Here is an 18,114-nt window from a genome sequence, read left to right as displayed (position 1 = left end):
ATGAAAACTGAAAATATGTCCACTTTATAAAGACCTGTTTTAGAACACATTTTAAAATGTGAGCTCACCATAATGTAATCAACCTTCCAAAAACAGGCAGTAACTGCTGGTGGCTACAGGATAAAAATCAGATATCATCCTAACATACAACATAAAAGACAACAGCATTGACTTTTATACTTAAAAAAAATGAGAAGGGGAAGTTACCTTATGTGCAGGTACTAGGTTCACTAGAACTGTATCTAGAAGCTCTTGGGAGACTGTGTCACCTTCACAAATGATAGAGCCCATCAGATCCACCATATGCATGTGAACCTTCTGGTTATGGCCATTACTAGGAAAGGCAGTAAAGATTGGCATTACTTACAGGAGTTAAAATAGGGTGCTGTACAACACATGCGAGACAATCACCAGAGAGCAGAGTGACTTTCAAGGAGCTTGGTCTTCAACAGCTTGTATTCAGCACCCTAGGGTATATTTTTATATTGTATTTTGGGCTAAGTGAAAAATTCCAGTTGAAATTGATGTCATACGCATGCAATACAAATCATTCAATTCAAAAGCTAAAAGTACTGTTTAGAGGACATCTACTGGAACCCAACCGGCTGAGATGGTTTATAGTAAGAAGGGACATATGGGTGTATCACTTACTATACATATAATTGTGAGTGTTTGTTTTACAAAATCATATGCAATAGAAACTGTTAACAATTCAATATGTTGTTTTAATGTACTTACTTTATCACTTGAAAGAGTGTTCGATACAGCTGTGTGAAGATCTCATTGCAGTCTTCCAACTCAAAGCAGATGTTGTAAGACTTCACCCAGGCAATATTCTATGATAATTAATACACATTTAAAATGAATGTCACTTCTTAGAACACCCCCAAATCCAGGGTGAATTACAGGAAGTAATTTTTAAGACGTTATATCATGATAATTCAATGGTGTATTGCATTATGTCTCTCAAGTATAGGCTACCTTCCACTAGGAGTACATTTTTTTGAAATACAAAATTAAAAAAGTGCATTTTTAAGCTCCATAGGCATTCAAGTTTCCTGAAGTTTAAACCTGAAGGATTTATTACAACACAAATAATTTCGCTTCAACATTTTTTTGGTTTTAAAAAATACCGGCAGGGACATTTTTTGTTAATTAATTCAATTTCCTCTGAAACAAATAACATATCCTTTCAAATTATCCAGCTGCATAATGTGATGCATAATTTAAGGATAAAAGCCAATATTCTCAAAGTGTCTCTCAAATGTCCAACATTTAAAATCATACATTTATCAGAAGATGGAAATGTTCTTAGTTCGCAGAATACAAAACATACTTACCTCAAGTAAATAGAAGTATCTGTTGAACTGTGGACTTTTTGTGTCTTCTAATCCCTTTAGCTGCCTTGTTATGAACATAAATATATCCTACAACGACAGCAAGACAAATCAAAACCACAACCACACATTACACATGCATGCTTGTATGTATGTAATAATTAAGCAATATAGGTAGCAGTAGAAGATGCAACTTTGAAAAGTAAGAAACCATTATAAAAAATTAAAAAAACTATAGCTCATGCCAGCATTTACCAGCAAGTGGCTCCCTGAAAATTCCTCAGACAATTTGGTCTGTGCTAAATTTGACCCTTTTTGATATACCTACAGACCAATAAAAAAAAAGGTACCTTCAATTTGTCTGGTGATGTGTAAGGAGCCTCTGGGGCATAGATTCTAAAAATATCAGCCAAACAGCAGGCCACAAGCAGTCGGACATCTTTATCATGGTGTTTGAGGAAAAAGTCTGAAGCAAGATGCAGGGCCAGGTTGAGGTACAGTTCCTTCTCCTCCTCCGAATCCTGGTCCATATCCATAAAGGTTTTCACAACCATCTGAAAAATAAGGTCCCATCTGTTAACGTTCTGTTCTCCTGTTCTCAGGAGCCACAGCTCGGTGCACTTCAGATTTCAACAGGACATGTGCCCAAGATGTACATGATAAAAGCGAGGACATGATTTTTGTGCCATGAGTGGCATTATACCAATTAACCTAGGTGAGCCAATGCATGGAATAGATTATAAAGCACTGCAGAAGTTAAAACTCATCTCCACTTCTATTTACAAAAGTCTGTTACAAATCATTACTTACTAAGCTTTTTGTTTGTGCTCTTAACCAAACATTTCTATGAAGACTAACCAAATATGTAATGTTGTTACACCCACACCTCTCCCAATACCTGTGCTATACCCATGACTGCACTTGATGTGCAAAGAGTATTAAGCCACCTCAAAGCATTACGTCTTTGGAAACCAAAAAGTCTACATAACCACAACATGCCAACCATCTCAAGTCACAGGTGAAAGTGAAGGTTGCGATTACATTGTTCAGAGGAGTGAAAACATGACTGTCACAAAGACGGCTGGAGTGGGTGGCGTCAGACCAGAAAGGAATACACAGACAGACGGTGGTGATGAGTAATGCTGAGTGCAATGGTGGCACTCAGCGTTTATTAAACAAAATAAAAGGTTTAAACAGAACACAAAACAGGACACGGCACTTGAGGCCAAAATAAATAGACGAACAAAAACGGACCAACACTACAAACGGTGCACGGACAGACACACAAACAAACACGGTGAGTCTATAAACACTTATTATTTACGTTGTTTTTCTTTTACTCCTCTCTCTCCCGTTCTCCACTCACGAACACCCAACCCCGAGTGAGAGCTACGTGTCTCTATATATACTGTTGTGCTGGGATTCAATTACTAATTCATTATTCACTTGAATCCCAGCATGTAAATTCATTACGTGCAACCCCGTGCTCACATATTATTACATATTTTAAATGCACGTGAAGTGATGTGCAATCCCGTGCCTAAATATAATTATACAATTTAAATACCATATGAAACACAGACCCGTTTATATCCCGTGTACCAATCTCTATACACCAACATTAACACACGCAACATACAACACAACACACAAATGTACACTGGGGCAGGGCACATTGCCACAATGACGTTGACATCTCAAAGTTCATGAGATATTAGCAGTTGAAGTTGCAGAGGTGGTGATGGAATGACAATTACATACAAGTTCCCCTCACGGGTGAACTGCAATTTGTATTGTATATGGAGGGAAAAAATAAAACTTAAGCAGTAAGGGCCTCTCAGTTGTGGATTTCAGTGTCAGTCACCAACATTAAAAGGACGCAGCACATGGATTAACTGACCTTTAACCTCCGAACCATCTCCTCTTTCGATATTTTGTCTGAGATCTCTTTGACTCCCGGAGGGTAGGTAATCTTTCCATCGTTGGCTCGTGCCTTGGAGTGAGCCATGGTCACCACTCACTTGTAATCTCCCTAAAAAAAATAAAAAAAATAAATAAAATAAATAAAATAAATAAATAAATATTGAAGTAAACCACAACACAGCTCACAGTTTAATCTGTGATTGTGAACAAGTGTTCCTTGTGCAGTTAAGGGCCAAAGTAAAATGGCAAATGAAAGAGCAAAAACCGTGTCAGAAAAGGTGTGTGGAGCAGATGTGCACCAGAGATTAAGAAGGTTTTTGAATTGCAGCTCACATTTTTTTTGCACAACATCTGATTTACAGCTTTACCTGGAGTAATTGCTTGAAAGGCAACTAAGCTATATCAGTGGAACAGTACTATATAACTAGGGGCTGAATTTTTCGTTTTTTTGTTTAATTCGGGGGGGGGGGGGGGGGGGGGCATATGATTTATTATAAACCCTAGTCAAAACGCATCAATTTTCAGTTTTTATAATAAAATTGCATATACAAAGGTTAATTTACTGTGTTGAAGCAAGGATGTCCACCTTTTTAAGATTCAGGTAATGCAGAACTGCATTTTGAATCTGAGAATTGTGAAAAGTAACAGATTAAATTTTACACCGCATTACCGCCTGCGTATCACCTGTGGTGAAGAAATAACTCCTAGATCAATAATTGAGTTGGATGCAGACAGGATTACAATCTTACAGTTTTAACTCGACTCACTTCCTGGTTTGTCAATAACGCTTCTTGAATACAAGACCCTTCAATAACTTTATATAAACAATTGGAAAGCAAACACACACACTACTGCAAAGCACTAAAAGTAGAATACTATAATAGTATTTCAGCGTTTGCTCCAGGACTTACAGACCGAGGGTCAATGTGGCCCCCTCTCAATTTTACGGGGACATTTTCTTCAGTGAGGGGGTCAATGTTTGATTCAGAACCAACCACCATTTCTTATTTTTGTTTGTTTTAAAAAATGTCAGAGTTTACTGACCTTTTGTTTCTGAAGAACAAAAAATAAAACTGTAAAGCTGTAGATACAACCAAGGTGTCTCTACAATACTCACTGTAACTTTTGGGGAAAATATTGGGAAATGTGTCACAGTGATGTAGAGGATATTTATTGTACCAAATCACATTAGAACAGGGGTTTTCAATCTTTTTGAAGCTGTGTACCCCTTTCCAAAAAATGTAGTCCACCGTGTACCCAATCTGAGAGAGTCATAATAAAATGAAAACAGAAAAAAAAAAAAAGAGAAATTCAGCAGGACATGTTTTATCTCAGGAGGGCACTGGCACAATGGCGCAGCCTAGCGCTAACACTTGTATTTACAATTCAGGAGAATTTAACCGTTAATGAATGTTTTGTTTTATTTAGACAAATAAGTAAATAATATATATATATATATATATTATATATATATATATATATATATATATATATATATATATATATATATATATATATATATATATATATATATAGATATATGTCCAGATAAAATTGTATCCGGGCCAGTAAAAATACTACCTCATTGGCCAAAGGTGGCCAGTAGTTACAAATCTAAAAGTAGAGCCTACTTAGTTTAGGATTAAATTCATCATCATTACCACACAGTTAAGGAAGGCAACGTCAGATATGTCAGCCACTGCAGGTATGAGAACATCTACTACACTCTATGTATAGCCAACACTACTGTTGTACCCTTGAGCAAGGTACTTTACCTAGATTGCTCCAGTGAAAACCCAGCTGTATAAATGTGATATCTTGTAATAATTGTAAGTCGACCTGGTAACAAATGTAATAATGTAATGTAAAGAGGTCATGTAAGGGTAGCATTCACCTACAGTATCTGGTTTAAAATGCAAATGTAGAGATGTATTGTTATTATTGTTATTTGAAATTGTTTTAAATATTTGTTTAATGGTAAAAGTAAAGCAGGTTGTGAATCTTGCTTGACTGAAACCTGTTTTGTTCCAAACACTTGCTCTATCAAAAAGAGGTACCTGGGTACCTACCATGAAGACACTGCCAATGCACAGTCCTAATCCTCATCTGAAAACACTCAAATCATAATACTGTTCATAGTTCTCATGCTTTTTTTATTATTATTTTTTACTACAAGCAAAAAAAAAAAAGAACCCAGGATGCACACTAAAAACTTTGCTCTGACAGATTATTCTCCAACATTCCAAGAAATACAAGCCAAACAGACAAACTTTCAGTTAAACAAGTCAGCTGTAAAACTGAGATTTCTGATTAACTGATGCATGGTTATTAATAGGACAGCATGGCTATCAAACACATGAGTTACATGGATTAGATTTGCAAGATATGTCTTTAGTTTATTTACCAACTTAACATTTTAGGTGCAGATAACTAGGAATTCCACAACTTGGAAACAGAGGTTAAAGGGGTCTGTAACGGGGGGGGGGGGGGGGGGGAATCTGTGCTGACTATCTGGCGCATGCGTGGGACTGCAGGAAGGGGGCAGCAGCCTCGTAGATCCCCTCGGCCCATAAGTGCTGCTCTTGGTTACGCATTCGGGTGGCTGTGATTGGGAATACCCAGAGACACTGGCTGAGAAGGCCAGTGTAAACATAGACAAGGCAGGAACGCCAGTGGTTGGAGCGAGCGACCAAAATTGACAAGCATGGCTGAGGAAGACAGCCAGCCTAGAGAAAGAAAATATAGAAAGTAAATTGTTACGTATCCAAGGGAACATGTCTGAATAGAAGGGGAACCTTGGCCACACCAGAGTATAGTGCATAACAGCGTAGGACGGAGACCCGAGCTGACCGGCTTCGCGGCAGTGGGGGCACTGCATAAGCAGCACCTTTATTTTATAGTTTTATTACTGTGTTTTATTTTCCCTTTTCTTTCGCCTTTTGTTATTTATTATTTCAGAGCACCCATGAGTGCGCCAGCTTTTAACGGTTACCAGTATTGGTATTTTTGTGGTCCGGTTTACCGTTGCCAGTACTCAAGCTACGGACAACAGCGCCCTCTGCGGGCTAAAAGATATATCTAAAATAATAAAACTGGACACCAGTGCGGTGTTTTCAAATAAAACTTCTGTCTCCCGTGTGTGTCAGTGAATTGCCCATCACCCTTCCACAGGGTCTCACAAAAAAAAAAAAAAACACACCACACAACACAAACATTTTCACTCCAGTTGTGAATTTCAAGTATCTTTACTCCAATTAGCATACTGTAGTCTTTTGGGGCATAACAGGCAAGGTGGGAGATCTCTGAAGATTATAGTCCAATATGTTTGCTTGCCACAACATGCCTGCAAGGAGGACAGATTATTACTGGACAAGTGCATATATCCGAGAGCCAAATCTGCACACGTCAAGTCAAAATCCATGACTATTTATAAATGTATAAAAGAAACCATGCATAAATTTAATTTTTCCAACTCAAGTGAGCTACTACTAGCATAACTGTTTTGCATTAACTTTTATGTAATGTCAAAGCACTTTTGGATCAACACCATGTGTATTAGTTGTCCATGATCATTACAGATACTATAGCTTTAATGAATGCATGCATAAACATAAATCCTAAAATTGCTGCATTTCTTTCCTACTCTGCAGATGTATCATTCTAGGCACCTGGATGCTACACCATAAGATAAAGGGCATAAAACTGTGCCTCTATACCCAGAACGCAGGAGGCAATTCATTTTCCAACCTTAAATCACAGTACCCGGTTAAAGAAGTGAAAAATGAGCAGTATTTCTCCCCTCTTTGTGCAGAGACTAATACATTTTATAATGAAATGGGATAGCAAACATCAATTTCACATTTCTGCTGCATCTTGTACATATGTATGCATCGAGACAAATCCCCAAGCAATATAGGTTATATGAGGATTTCACCAAGTAGGTGAAGATGACGATGTGGTCACTGGCCAAGAGCAAGAACAGTTAAGAACAACAATCATATGTGATTTGAGAACATTTATGTGACATGAACATGAAAATCAGCCATCAGAATTTTCTTCAATTCAAGTAATTTTTCAATTATTTTGTCCTCAACCACACCACGTCCTGCTTACCAATATACATTATATTTATTTACATATTTTTTTCAAATAGCCATTCCTTGCTATTAAAACAGGCGACATCACACATCCTATTTTAAAAAAAGTACCAACAGTACAAAATAAATCATACAAGAGAATATAATATTCTTGCAAAACTGAATACTGAAGTATCTCGGTCCTGTGCAGTGCTGCTGAGCACAGCAGTTGCTCTTGCTGCACGTGTGCCGAGCACCACGCTGCAGACCAGCCTGCACGTAGCAACTGTAAAAACAGAAAAAACACAATGAGAAAAGACTCAACAAAAAACAGTAATTTAACAATGACAAATATAAAAAGGTTTCGTATAGTGCCAATAGCAAAAATGAGATGAAAATAAGCTCCAGCCAGATCTATGCAGCCTGGGGGGAGAGCACAAAGTCAGCCGGCTTATGTTGCTGGATCCCTGGGAAGGAGCGACTCGAGACGGTGGTTTCACACAGGACACAAGGCGGCATTGGGACGTAACTAGCAATAGGCTGTAGTGCACACAATACATGTAATATAGAGAATAAAAGTACAAGCTACTGTACATAAATCAGATTGTAAAAAGCCACCAAGGAGTTCCATGAGGAGGCCGCAGGCCAAGTCCTTCGAGATGCCACAGAACTCCAAGGTGGCTTTTACAATCTGAAATTATTTACAGTAGCGTGTGTTTTATTTTGTATAATACCAGCAGTAAATTAGAAACACATACATTTAAAACTAAAGTTTTGTTTACTAAAAATCACAAAATCAAACAAAAACTACTTTTTTTATAATAACGTCGCTGTCAGAATCAAGTATAATTCATCTAGGCTGACATCTGAGCATTTGCAAAATTTGATGCTGACTTTAGAGTTATTAATACAGTAATGATCAAAAATGCTCTGGAGGCTGTAACTCAGTGTTTCCTATGAATGGACTTTAGGTGGCGGTGCTGCAGCAGTCGCATATTTAATCGATCTATCTCATTCACTATGGTTTTGCTGATTCAAGTTATGCCATTCTGCCTCTAACAGAACAGTAAATCGAGATGACATTTAACAAATAAGCTTCCACTGCATTGCCTACTTGGCTAAAAATTCTCATTCCACTGACGTAGATGGCATCTGTAATCAGAAATACCAGGCGCGATATGTCGTCCTCATAGTGATTGCAGGCTATACCGATGTCAGACATAGCCTGCATTCAGACAATTAAGCTATCTTTATAGGGAATTATCAGTTACACTGGTATTATAGAAAATTAACCCTTTGCGGTCCATCAAAAAGACGCAAAGAACAGATCTCTAGTCGTTTTTTCTTCGGAAAAAGCCGAGAAAATCATTCAATGGCTGAGTGAGACCGATAGGAGCCGAAAGAAGCCGGGGGGGTGGGGGGGGGGGGGGCGTATCTCATGAATAATAATAGCCCCGACACCACTTAGATAACACGGACATAAACAAACAAGACAGCTGCTTCCGCAATCCAGTGCTCAAAGAATCAGACATTTGCAGAGCTTTTTTTTAGATGTTATAGTAATAAAATAACGACTTGGATTGCATTATTGAGGAGTTGGTGATAAAACGAGTGATCAGGAGATGATGATTTATCGGTATGTACTATTATTAAGAGGTATTTGAAAAATATAGCGAACAAGGGGTGGGGCGGGGCTGGAGATAGAGTACGGAGTGTCCTGTTGATATGCAGTGCCTTTTAAACCTGTTTTACTGTGAAATAAAATACTTTTAAACAGCACGTCTAAAATAAACTGTGCGTGTGAAAATAAGTTGGACCCGGCGCGCGTGAGACGCGCTGAATAAATGGACCGCTAAGGGTTAATAGTGATTAGTTTAAAATCACACATAATTTGTGTAAAACACAAAAAATGTTAAATCTATACACAGGTAGTAGCAACAAAGTACTTGCGTGAAGAAGGTTCTCCGATCAGGTCAGTCTTGTCAGGAAACATGGCACAGATCTGAGCGCAGCCCTTTTGATACCTCAGGGGAGGAGTCATGACGCGTCACAGGCTCAGTGAGCAGCTTAGGTTTACAATATTTAAGATTCGGGTCTTTAGGACCTAAAATACCCATTTGGTAACGGTTATATTTCGTACTTGAAAGCTAACTTGATATTTTTGGCCTCTTAGACAAAAAGGTACCAAAATTAACCCCTGCATGTGAAAGACATGGTCCAGTGCTTTGCTGGTCGACAGCTACCCACGGAAGAAGAGAAACAGGTAAAGTACCTTGCTTGTAGTTTTCCTGAGGTTTGTTAAAAGGATACCGGTATGTAAATATTTTTTTATACAACACTTGATTACTAAATTGAATAAATGTACCTTTAGTTAAATGCAGGTGGGTATAGTTAACAGTTAGTTGCAGGATACGGCTGCGACTGTTAAAATACTAGTCTCTCTAAATCATAATGTAACCAACTTCTCACAAACATATTATTCTTTACTTTCATTGCGGTTCTTAGATTAGTTGACTGAAGAAGTTCAATTCTCATCCTGTATTGGTCGTTCTCTGCTCCCACCCAAAAATGCTCAAATGTCAAGACCTGTCCGTTCATTTTTGCTGCAGATTTGAGATCACTCAACCAATGATGCTCCACTGCTCCACTGAACCTCAATATGAAATGAACATTGGGGGGGGGGGGGGGGGAGCTGAGCTTTCCAACAATACCGCCCCTTTCAGTCTAGCTGCTAGAATGATGGAGCAATAGACTCAAAACGAAACCTAAGCTGTGAACTCTGTCACATGATGAGACGCTTAACTTCAGGCGATCGTAGTTCCGGCTAAGAGTACCGCATACACACACTGAATACGTCTTTGGAAAGCCCCAAGTCTGTACTTTTAAACAAGCCATGGTAGGTGGCTTTTATGGTGCCCGAGTAATATGTGTGTAACATTCGGTGCGCTGGCACCCCAAACTGAATGGGGCTGAGTTTTAAGAGTTAAAACGAAAGTCACCGCTTGCAAAACACCACCTAGATAGACTTAATATCGTCTTTTTTTTTCAAAACTGTTTACTTACTGCAGTGTACTGAGTTTCTATAATCCTTAAAGATAGCGTCCGAGAATCACGTACGAGAGAATAAAGTCTCACGGCACTTAAAATATGCAGCACTACTTTTATTTATTTAACCAGAACTACTCAGAATGCGGCTTTGTGCTTTCGTCACTGACACCCACTTCCTTATAGATTGTTGTAGCGTTTCAGGGATTCTAAACTGGGTGAAAAATACAGTAGCTTGGTGTCTAAAAATAACTCTGCGGGATTTTCCCGCACTGAAAGTTGCAGATATGCGGGAGCAACTTGGAAAATGCACGATTCTCACGATCCTGCGCTGAAATTCATGCTCTGTAGGTGCAAGGTACTTTTACATACAAACTACGGCCCTATTTTCAGAAACAGCGGTTTTACATTTTTAAATGCAGAATGCTGCTCATCAGTACTGTTTTGCTAATTCTAGAAGTATATACCACAAATATCTATATAAAAATGAACTGCCCATTGTCTGTAAATGGTGCAGAGAATGCGAGTGGCGTGGTGACAAAATTCCGCTCACCGTTCATAGTATCACCATGACTTAAAGCCTCACCGTGTCTTAAACTCCTGCTGTTTGTCACAATGCTGATCACTGGAAATGGCCTTGTGGAAGGGTGGTGGGTAATTCACTGACACACAGGACACAGAGAAGTAATTTAGGAACACCGCACAGGTGCCCAGTTTTATTATGGGAGCTCAATTTCTTTTCAGCCTGCAGAGGGCACTGTTGTCTGTGGTCTGCCGTACCAACTATGGTAGCGACAGAGCCACAACTATACCGGGGGCGGTACAGGATACAGTGTTGCAAACAAAACAATAATCAAAAGGTGAAAGGAACAGGGAAAATAAAACACAGTAAACAAAACTACAAATAAAAGGTGCTGCGCTCGGCAGCTTCACCCCAACCGTCGCTACCCGCACGACCCGGGTCTCCGTCCTACACTAGCGGCTCCCTCAGCCTGCTATACAGCTTTTACCGGGGCTGCCCAAAGTTTTTCCCCCGCTACCGCTAATTCTTTTATTTATTTATTTTTTTCTTGTTGGGATTTCCTTCCCCGCAGTTTTTTTCTCCAGCGCTTCCGCACACCGTTTACGTCTCAGAGGGCAGACCTGAGGGAACAGCAGAATGTTAACTTATAGGGCCAGCAATTCCCCCAAGACCCGCCTCTCAGCCACTCAGAGAGAAGGAAAGTCCGCACACACACTCTCCCACCTCTCCGTGTCACTGCCATGACTGACAGGCGGATATTGATGGGCTGCTGCCCTCTCCCTGCAGCACTATGAACACATCAGAAGAGTCAGCACAGGTCTCCCCCTGTTACAGGCCTATTGATTTGAAACCCAATATTTCTGCTGCAACCCTGAAGTACTACTGCTGGTAGGTACATGCTAAACAACAACGTTAAACCTCAAGGCTGTTTACCGATACATTAGGCTGCATGATAACTAGTGGCACAATAGAAAATAAGCACTTTTTTTTCTTGGAAAGATAATGTCCATCAGAGTAACTTGTTATTCTTGAACTGTAGCTATCAATGTTCAGTATTTTCTCTTTATTATTCGGGGCATGACATACATGTCAGTGAAATAATAACCCTGGTTATACAGTAAACAAAATAGTAGGGCTATCTAAGAGTTGCTATGGAAACAAAGCCTGTACACTCCAACAAGAAGACATGAGAAATATGGAAAATAAGTAGTAATAAGAAGTAAGTTTGCAATATACAGTACATCCCTCGAAACACTACACAACTGGAACCTTCAGGATCATGACAACGTACATCACCATCACTTACATCCACCGTGTCACATATGAACATCAAGGTCAGGCATGTATCTCCTTACTTAACTTATGCTAAAGACTGCAATACCAGATTTAATCATACCAGGAGGTAAGGTTAGTTGAAGTTGGTTTCATGTCTTTAGTAGAACTCCAGCCTCTTATTTTGTGTTACAGAAGGGAAATCTAAAATCATCACAAAAGCCTTACATTACCAAAGACCCACCAACTTTGTGTTGAAAATTTACAACATCCCTTGCAACAATTTATCATATTGTGCACATTTTAGCAGAAATATAATAAAGCAACCACACAAATAAAAACACATGCCAGATTAGATTGGCATTGAAATATTAAATAGATGTGCTTTTGGTACATTTTTATGAACATTTAAACCATATCTACATACACACACTCTTTATATTACATTATGATACCGATAGCCCTGTGTTATTTTTACTAAGCAAATAACGTTTTAACAAAATCGCAAAGACTTAACTACAAAGTAAAAAAAAAACACACGTACAAAGTATATATTGAAATGTTTATATTTATAGTTTTAATTACTACAATGGTTTTAGAATAGTGTGTTTCTTAAAAGGTTCATTTAACAGGAAAACAGGAACCTATTCCATGTTTTTGTTGTATTTTTTTTTTTTTTTTATAAGTAACTTTGCCCAAAATCATATGGTTTAAAAACAAAATAAATAAATAAATCAATCAATAAAAAAAAGGACGAGACGAACATCACCCACTGTACAGCGCTAATGTAAAATGGCTACAGGAAAGCAAATTGTGCTTACAATTGAAAAAAGTTGGAAATACTTTCACTTCTGGAAAAAGTAATTACCAGGGATAAAATAGCACAATATTTTGAAATTGTAAAGAGCACTGTGACTGATATTAAAAGTTTGAGGTCTTTCATAGTAGGAGTGGGATTTTTGAGATCTACTGCTCGAGGCGAGTACTTGAGCATTACAATTTCCAAGTACTTGAATCAAACGCCACTCTCCTCCTCTACATACTGTACTGTACGCGTTACTGCTGTACGGACTTAGTTCAGCATCAACAGTAAATCCAAGACGGACTTCCGGTTAAATAATGAGCAGATTTTTGTGCGTTAAAATACTTTCATGGTTTACATTTTTTATTTATTTATTTTTAAGTTTTTGTTTCAGCTATCTTTGTTACGTTAAAGCGGATTAATAAAATCCATTAAGATTTTTTTCAATTTGAAACTAAAAATACGTTTGACCACCCTGCTAGTCGTAGTAGGTTGTTCAGTTAGTCTGACGGTACTCTGTCTCTGTACAACACCACGAAGAATTGTTCTTATTTTTAGTATTTTTGCTCTTTGCAATAATTAGCAATACAAATTACAGCAGAACGAGTATTTTGGAAATGGGCACGACCAACATGAGGAGATTGAGGACAGAGCTGCATTGTTTTAATATATTTTTTAAAAGTGTACTGGATTGCGTCAGTGAAAGGATCAATTACACAGATATGATTTTTTTTTTGGTACTGGGGTATTTTGCATGTGTTGTGAAACAGCAGCTGCAATACCAGCCTTTTGCATGTAGGGGTATTCAAATTAAAATTGGTAGTATTAAGCTTGTACATTTTAACTACATTGATGACAATATTTAGGACACCCCCCCCCCCCTCTTTTTTTTAATTTCCAGAAGATTTTGGACATTCTGCTATCCTTGGTTATACATTAGAGAGCACTTCCAGCACTGGTTCATGTTAAAGAAAGCAAATAACATTTGTGACACTTCTGGACAGCTCCTTAATCTCTGCACTTTTGCCAATCAACTGTCAGCAACAACATGCTACATTAGTTCTGTTGGTTTCCTGTTCAGCTGAAACCAAGGTTTCCAACTTCATACAGAGAACCCTACACTACTGTGGCACATGTACCAACACTTACAGCACGGCAGTGGATTAAAAACGTAATGAGAGATGTTTGCTGACAGGGTTTTAGTTGCTACTGGAAACCAGCCATTGGATTCACTGCAAACAACCCAAGAGGACAAGTAGGACAAATCTCTCCTTCCAACCAAAGACTGTCTGACAGACAAGTTGGGGCCTCAACCTGCAGAGCCCTGGCTGGTTTTAAGCCAGGGGAATAACCAACATGCAACACTTTTTCAGGGCTAAAATTACAGAAGGCTTCCTGGGAAACTAGACTAGTGGGACACTTTACAAATTGCAGGTCTGGTGCTCCACCACAGTTTTATGTGGAAAACAGGGAATTTCTATCCATGCAATACATTTACTGTACGTAACTACATCTCAAACTAAATGAAACAAAAGCAAAATACTACCACTATTGGCAGTTCAGTCTTCATGTTATTAGCAGAATTGAGAGCTCAAACTTCTCGCAGTCTAATAACTGGATAGACAGCAAACAAACAAATGCATTTATTTTCAATTAGGTGTGCATGGTTTCTTAATCTATATGACACATAGTAGCAGTAGGATGCAAAATTAAGCATAAGAAATAAACCAACCGAGCAAAAGATTAAAATCTGTGCTGTTTTGAGGCGACGGTACATTTATTGCCAGTTTTGATCATTGGCTCAGATAATTATTTGATTCTCACAGAACATTTCAACACATTTTCATCTCGTCATACAGGCTTTTTTACAGCTGTAAAATAATATGCAAAATAGATTTCTCCATGGTATTGGATATAGAAGCCAATAAGGAATGCAAGTACTCAAACAAAATCTCAAACTGTGCCAAAATTAAAAAAACTTATACATTAATATTGATTTAGTCAGTATTCAATTTATTTAATTTGGGATTTATTCAAATCTCATAATTGCATTTATTCAAATGTTTTGTAATATAATGTCAGTGGTATTGGGGGATGGATATTAAGCTTGTGTGGGTTTGATAAGTTACCCATGGGCATTCTTTTCTAGCAGATAAGGACTCGCTGGCAGATAGAAAAACCTTCATCCCATGATTCGCACACAACTAAAAAGCAAGTGTCCTCAGAGTTAGCTCAAAGTAGAGGACGTCTACTAACCCAGGCATGGATTTGTTTTCAAAGAAGAAAAAATAAAATAAAATCGGTATATTCAAAATGAAATGCGATGTTGTGGCCAGAGAAGGCGCTTGTGCATGATTTATAAACAATGAACCAGACGTAAAGAACATGTGCAAGATGGAGGAAGAACAAAGCGTATCCACCGAGCACCTTTTCATTTTGTTGTAGCATCCCCCCCCCCCCCCCCTCCTCCCTCCAAAGGCTATTAGAACTTCCACGAACTGGAAAGCATTTTTTCTTTTTTTTGTAAACAAGTTAACAAGACATGTTACATGAAGGATATTTTTTTACTTTAACGTGTCACACATTGTAGTGTAAATGCACACACATAGGAGCCAAGCCCCCCTGCCCCTGCTGCGATGCTGTCTCGAACATCCGAACGAATATTTAAATTAGGAGGCGAATATCCGAACATATTCATTCCAGCACTGTACAAGGGCTAGAAGTTATCTTAGTGAGGATTTGCTACCTGCCGGGAAAGTAGGTAGCAAAATGGTCTTATTTGGTAACGGTTTATCTTTCAAAACAGTTTTTTTTTTATCACCCAATGCAAACTTCCACATCTTAACCACAGCAAAAAAGTAATTTGCACGTATCTCCATTCATACTGCTCCCAGCCAAAACAGCATTTTGGCGTTTTCCCATTGTGGCGAGTTGCTTCACCATTCTGTTAAATCATTTTGTGCACATCTTGAATATTGCTGCTATACAGGTATTTATAATTAATGTAGAGCTGCTGCATTATTTATTTATTTATTTATTTTATAAACGTGTGTTGGGATGCGGTGTTAGTTTATTAACATTACTTTGTCTGTACACTTTATTATTATAGTTTATTAACATACACTGGCCTATTGCTTTTCTTACTTATTCTGTTCATTTCATGTTAATGCATGTGCACCATGACAAATAATAAATATTTACTGATTCATATCTTAAAGAACACTTTGGCTAACAGAACACTTTGCTTGCTTCCCGAGGGGTGTTCTCTTAGCCAGAGACTAATGTACTTTTTAACAGTTGATTTTCTGTAATACACTGCTGTCCCACTCCAGCAATAGCAGTGGTAATAGTTGAAGACTCCACATATGCTTTTTGCCATTCAAGAGCCTTTTCAAAGTAAGCAGGTATCTATGGTTGAATGTATCTTTAAATATAAAATGTTGTATAGGTTTATTAACCAGTGTCTAGGTTAGAAGCACCAGTTCCATCCAGTGAATACATATTTGGACTGAGTTTTCTTCACTGGATGAGGCTTATTACAAACATTAAAGCCACTTTGGCTGATGTAGCCTATTTTACATGTCTATGGCTGGCAACTGGAACGGCAACCGCTGAAATCAGGTCAAAGAAAAAAAAGAACATGAGTAGTTGCAACCAGAACCACTCAGAATGACTGCTTTGTCTCATACAAAGGAAGGGGCAGTAAACATATTACTAAATAGCCATTTACTCTGGAAACATTCACAAGTAGTCCTAGTTAAGTGCCAGTGTGGGGTCCTTCACCAGCTGTCACATGACAGCTGGTGATAGAATTCTACTTAGCATGGTGTGCTAACAACGCCAACACTTAACTAATTTTAAAGAAAAACACTAGTGAAAGGACTGTAAATTAAAACATTCAAGACAATCACAAGTAGAAGAGCTTTACATATACAAACTGCTTGCTGTCACTGCATGCATCAGAATCTGGGGATCTATGTTCATATGTGACACATACATAGAGAAGTGCTTATTCAGTTGTGCTGAAACTTTGTTTGGATATTCTTTAGCAGAACTTATTGAAAAGAATCTGAGGTATATGTAGTCATAACCCCTCTGTATGCAACATATTTTACAGGTGCATGTATGGATATAATTAGGGGTCTACCTAAAATCGATTTCATAAAAAAGTTTACAAACGAGAGGAGGCCATTCGGACCATCTTGCTCGTTTGGTTGTTAGTAGCTTATTGATCCCAGAATCTTATCAAGCAGCTTCTTGAAGGATCCCAGGGTGTCAGCTTCAACAACATTTAGGAAATCGGGAAACTGAGGGGTCACCGCAAAATTCACCTTTTAGGGGCCAATGCATATCAGACAAGTACGGAGACTACTGCACAACGGAAGCGACGCAAACTATATATGTTACTACTGTAGATAAGCTTTTTTTTCTTTCGCTGTCCTGTGTGCAAAAAAAACCCAAAAAAACAACCACACACCTCCGTAGACAAATAACATTTACAAAAAAATACTCCAAAGCGGTTAACATTCTTGTTTACTGTTCAAATGACAATGATGTTTTAAATCAGTCTATTTATGCGTCTGTTCTGTGACCTGTACTGTACAGTAGGAGGTGGGACAAAGTCAGTGCTAAAATCTAGTTTTTAGCATTGGAGGTAAAATAACAGAAATGGGCGACAAAGCAAAGAAAGCAAAGTATATTTCGGCCGATGATCGTGTCAAGATATTTCTCAAAGAAACTGTACATGCAGATGGAGGCAATTGTTTTCCACATCTTTTAATGTGTCTGGAGAAAAAACGATCGATCGCTACTTAGCTTCAGAATCACACATTAAACGAAAGGCTACTATAAAGGCTGCTGAACAGAACTGAAAATAAACGGCTTTCAGAAATCAAACTGGAAAGTCAGCACAGACAAAAAAGTAATCCTGTCGGTTGTAGCCAAGTTAAATCAGTACTACAGGTACGATCTAGTACAGCCACCTTGCTTCAAACAACCTGCTGCTTACTTTTTAAACAGTTATAGTTCTAGACCTGAATAGGCATGTTTTCTTTGTTTTGACTCCGTACTAATAAAATAAATTATTGGATGGGACAAATAACATGCAGAGATGAAATGAGAAGTAAAAAAAAAAAA

General features: G+C 38.2%; 1 protein-coding gene across 1 annotated transcript in view; it reads right to left on the bottom strand.

The window, feature by feature from the left end:
- The window catches only part of LOC117407208 (sister chromatid cohesion protein PDS5 homolog B-like), a 47,369-nt gene that overhangs the window by 23,317 nt on the left and 5,938 nt on the right, over positions 1 to 18,114 (bottom strand). The window contains exons 2-6 of the mRNA XM_034011921.3: positions 3,238 to 3,369; positions 1,688 to 1,891; positions 1,341 to 1,427; positions 739 to 836; positions 208 to 334 (exon numbers count right to left, since the gene is read on the bottom strand). Of these exons, the coding sequence (XP_033867812.1) occupies positions 208 to 334; positions 739 to 836; positions 1,341 to 1,427; positions 1,688 to 1,891; positions 3,238 to 3,345 (624 nt within the window). The 5' untranslated portion in view covers positions 3,346 to 3,369. The remainder of the gene's footprint in view (positions 1 to 207; positions 335 to 738; positions 837 to 1,340; positions 1,428 to 1,687; positions 1,892 to 3,237; positions 3,370 to 18,114) is intronic.

This window comes from Acipenser ruthenus, chromosome 8, assembly GCF_902713425.1.
Source record: "Acipenser ruthenus chromosome 8, fAciRut3.2 maternal haplotype, whole genome shotgun sequence".
Lineage (NCBI taxonomy): Eukaryota > Metazoa > Chordata > Actinopteri > Acipenseriformes > Acipenseridae > Acipenser > Acipenser ruthenus.
This window is presented reverse-complemented; position numbering and strand designations above follow the sequence as displayed.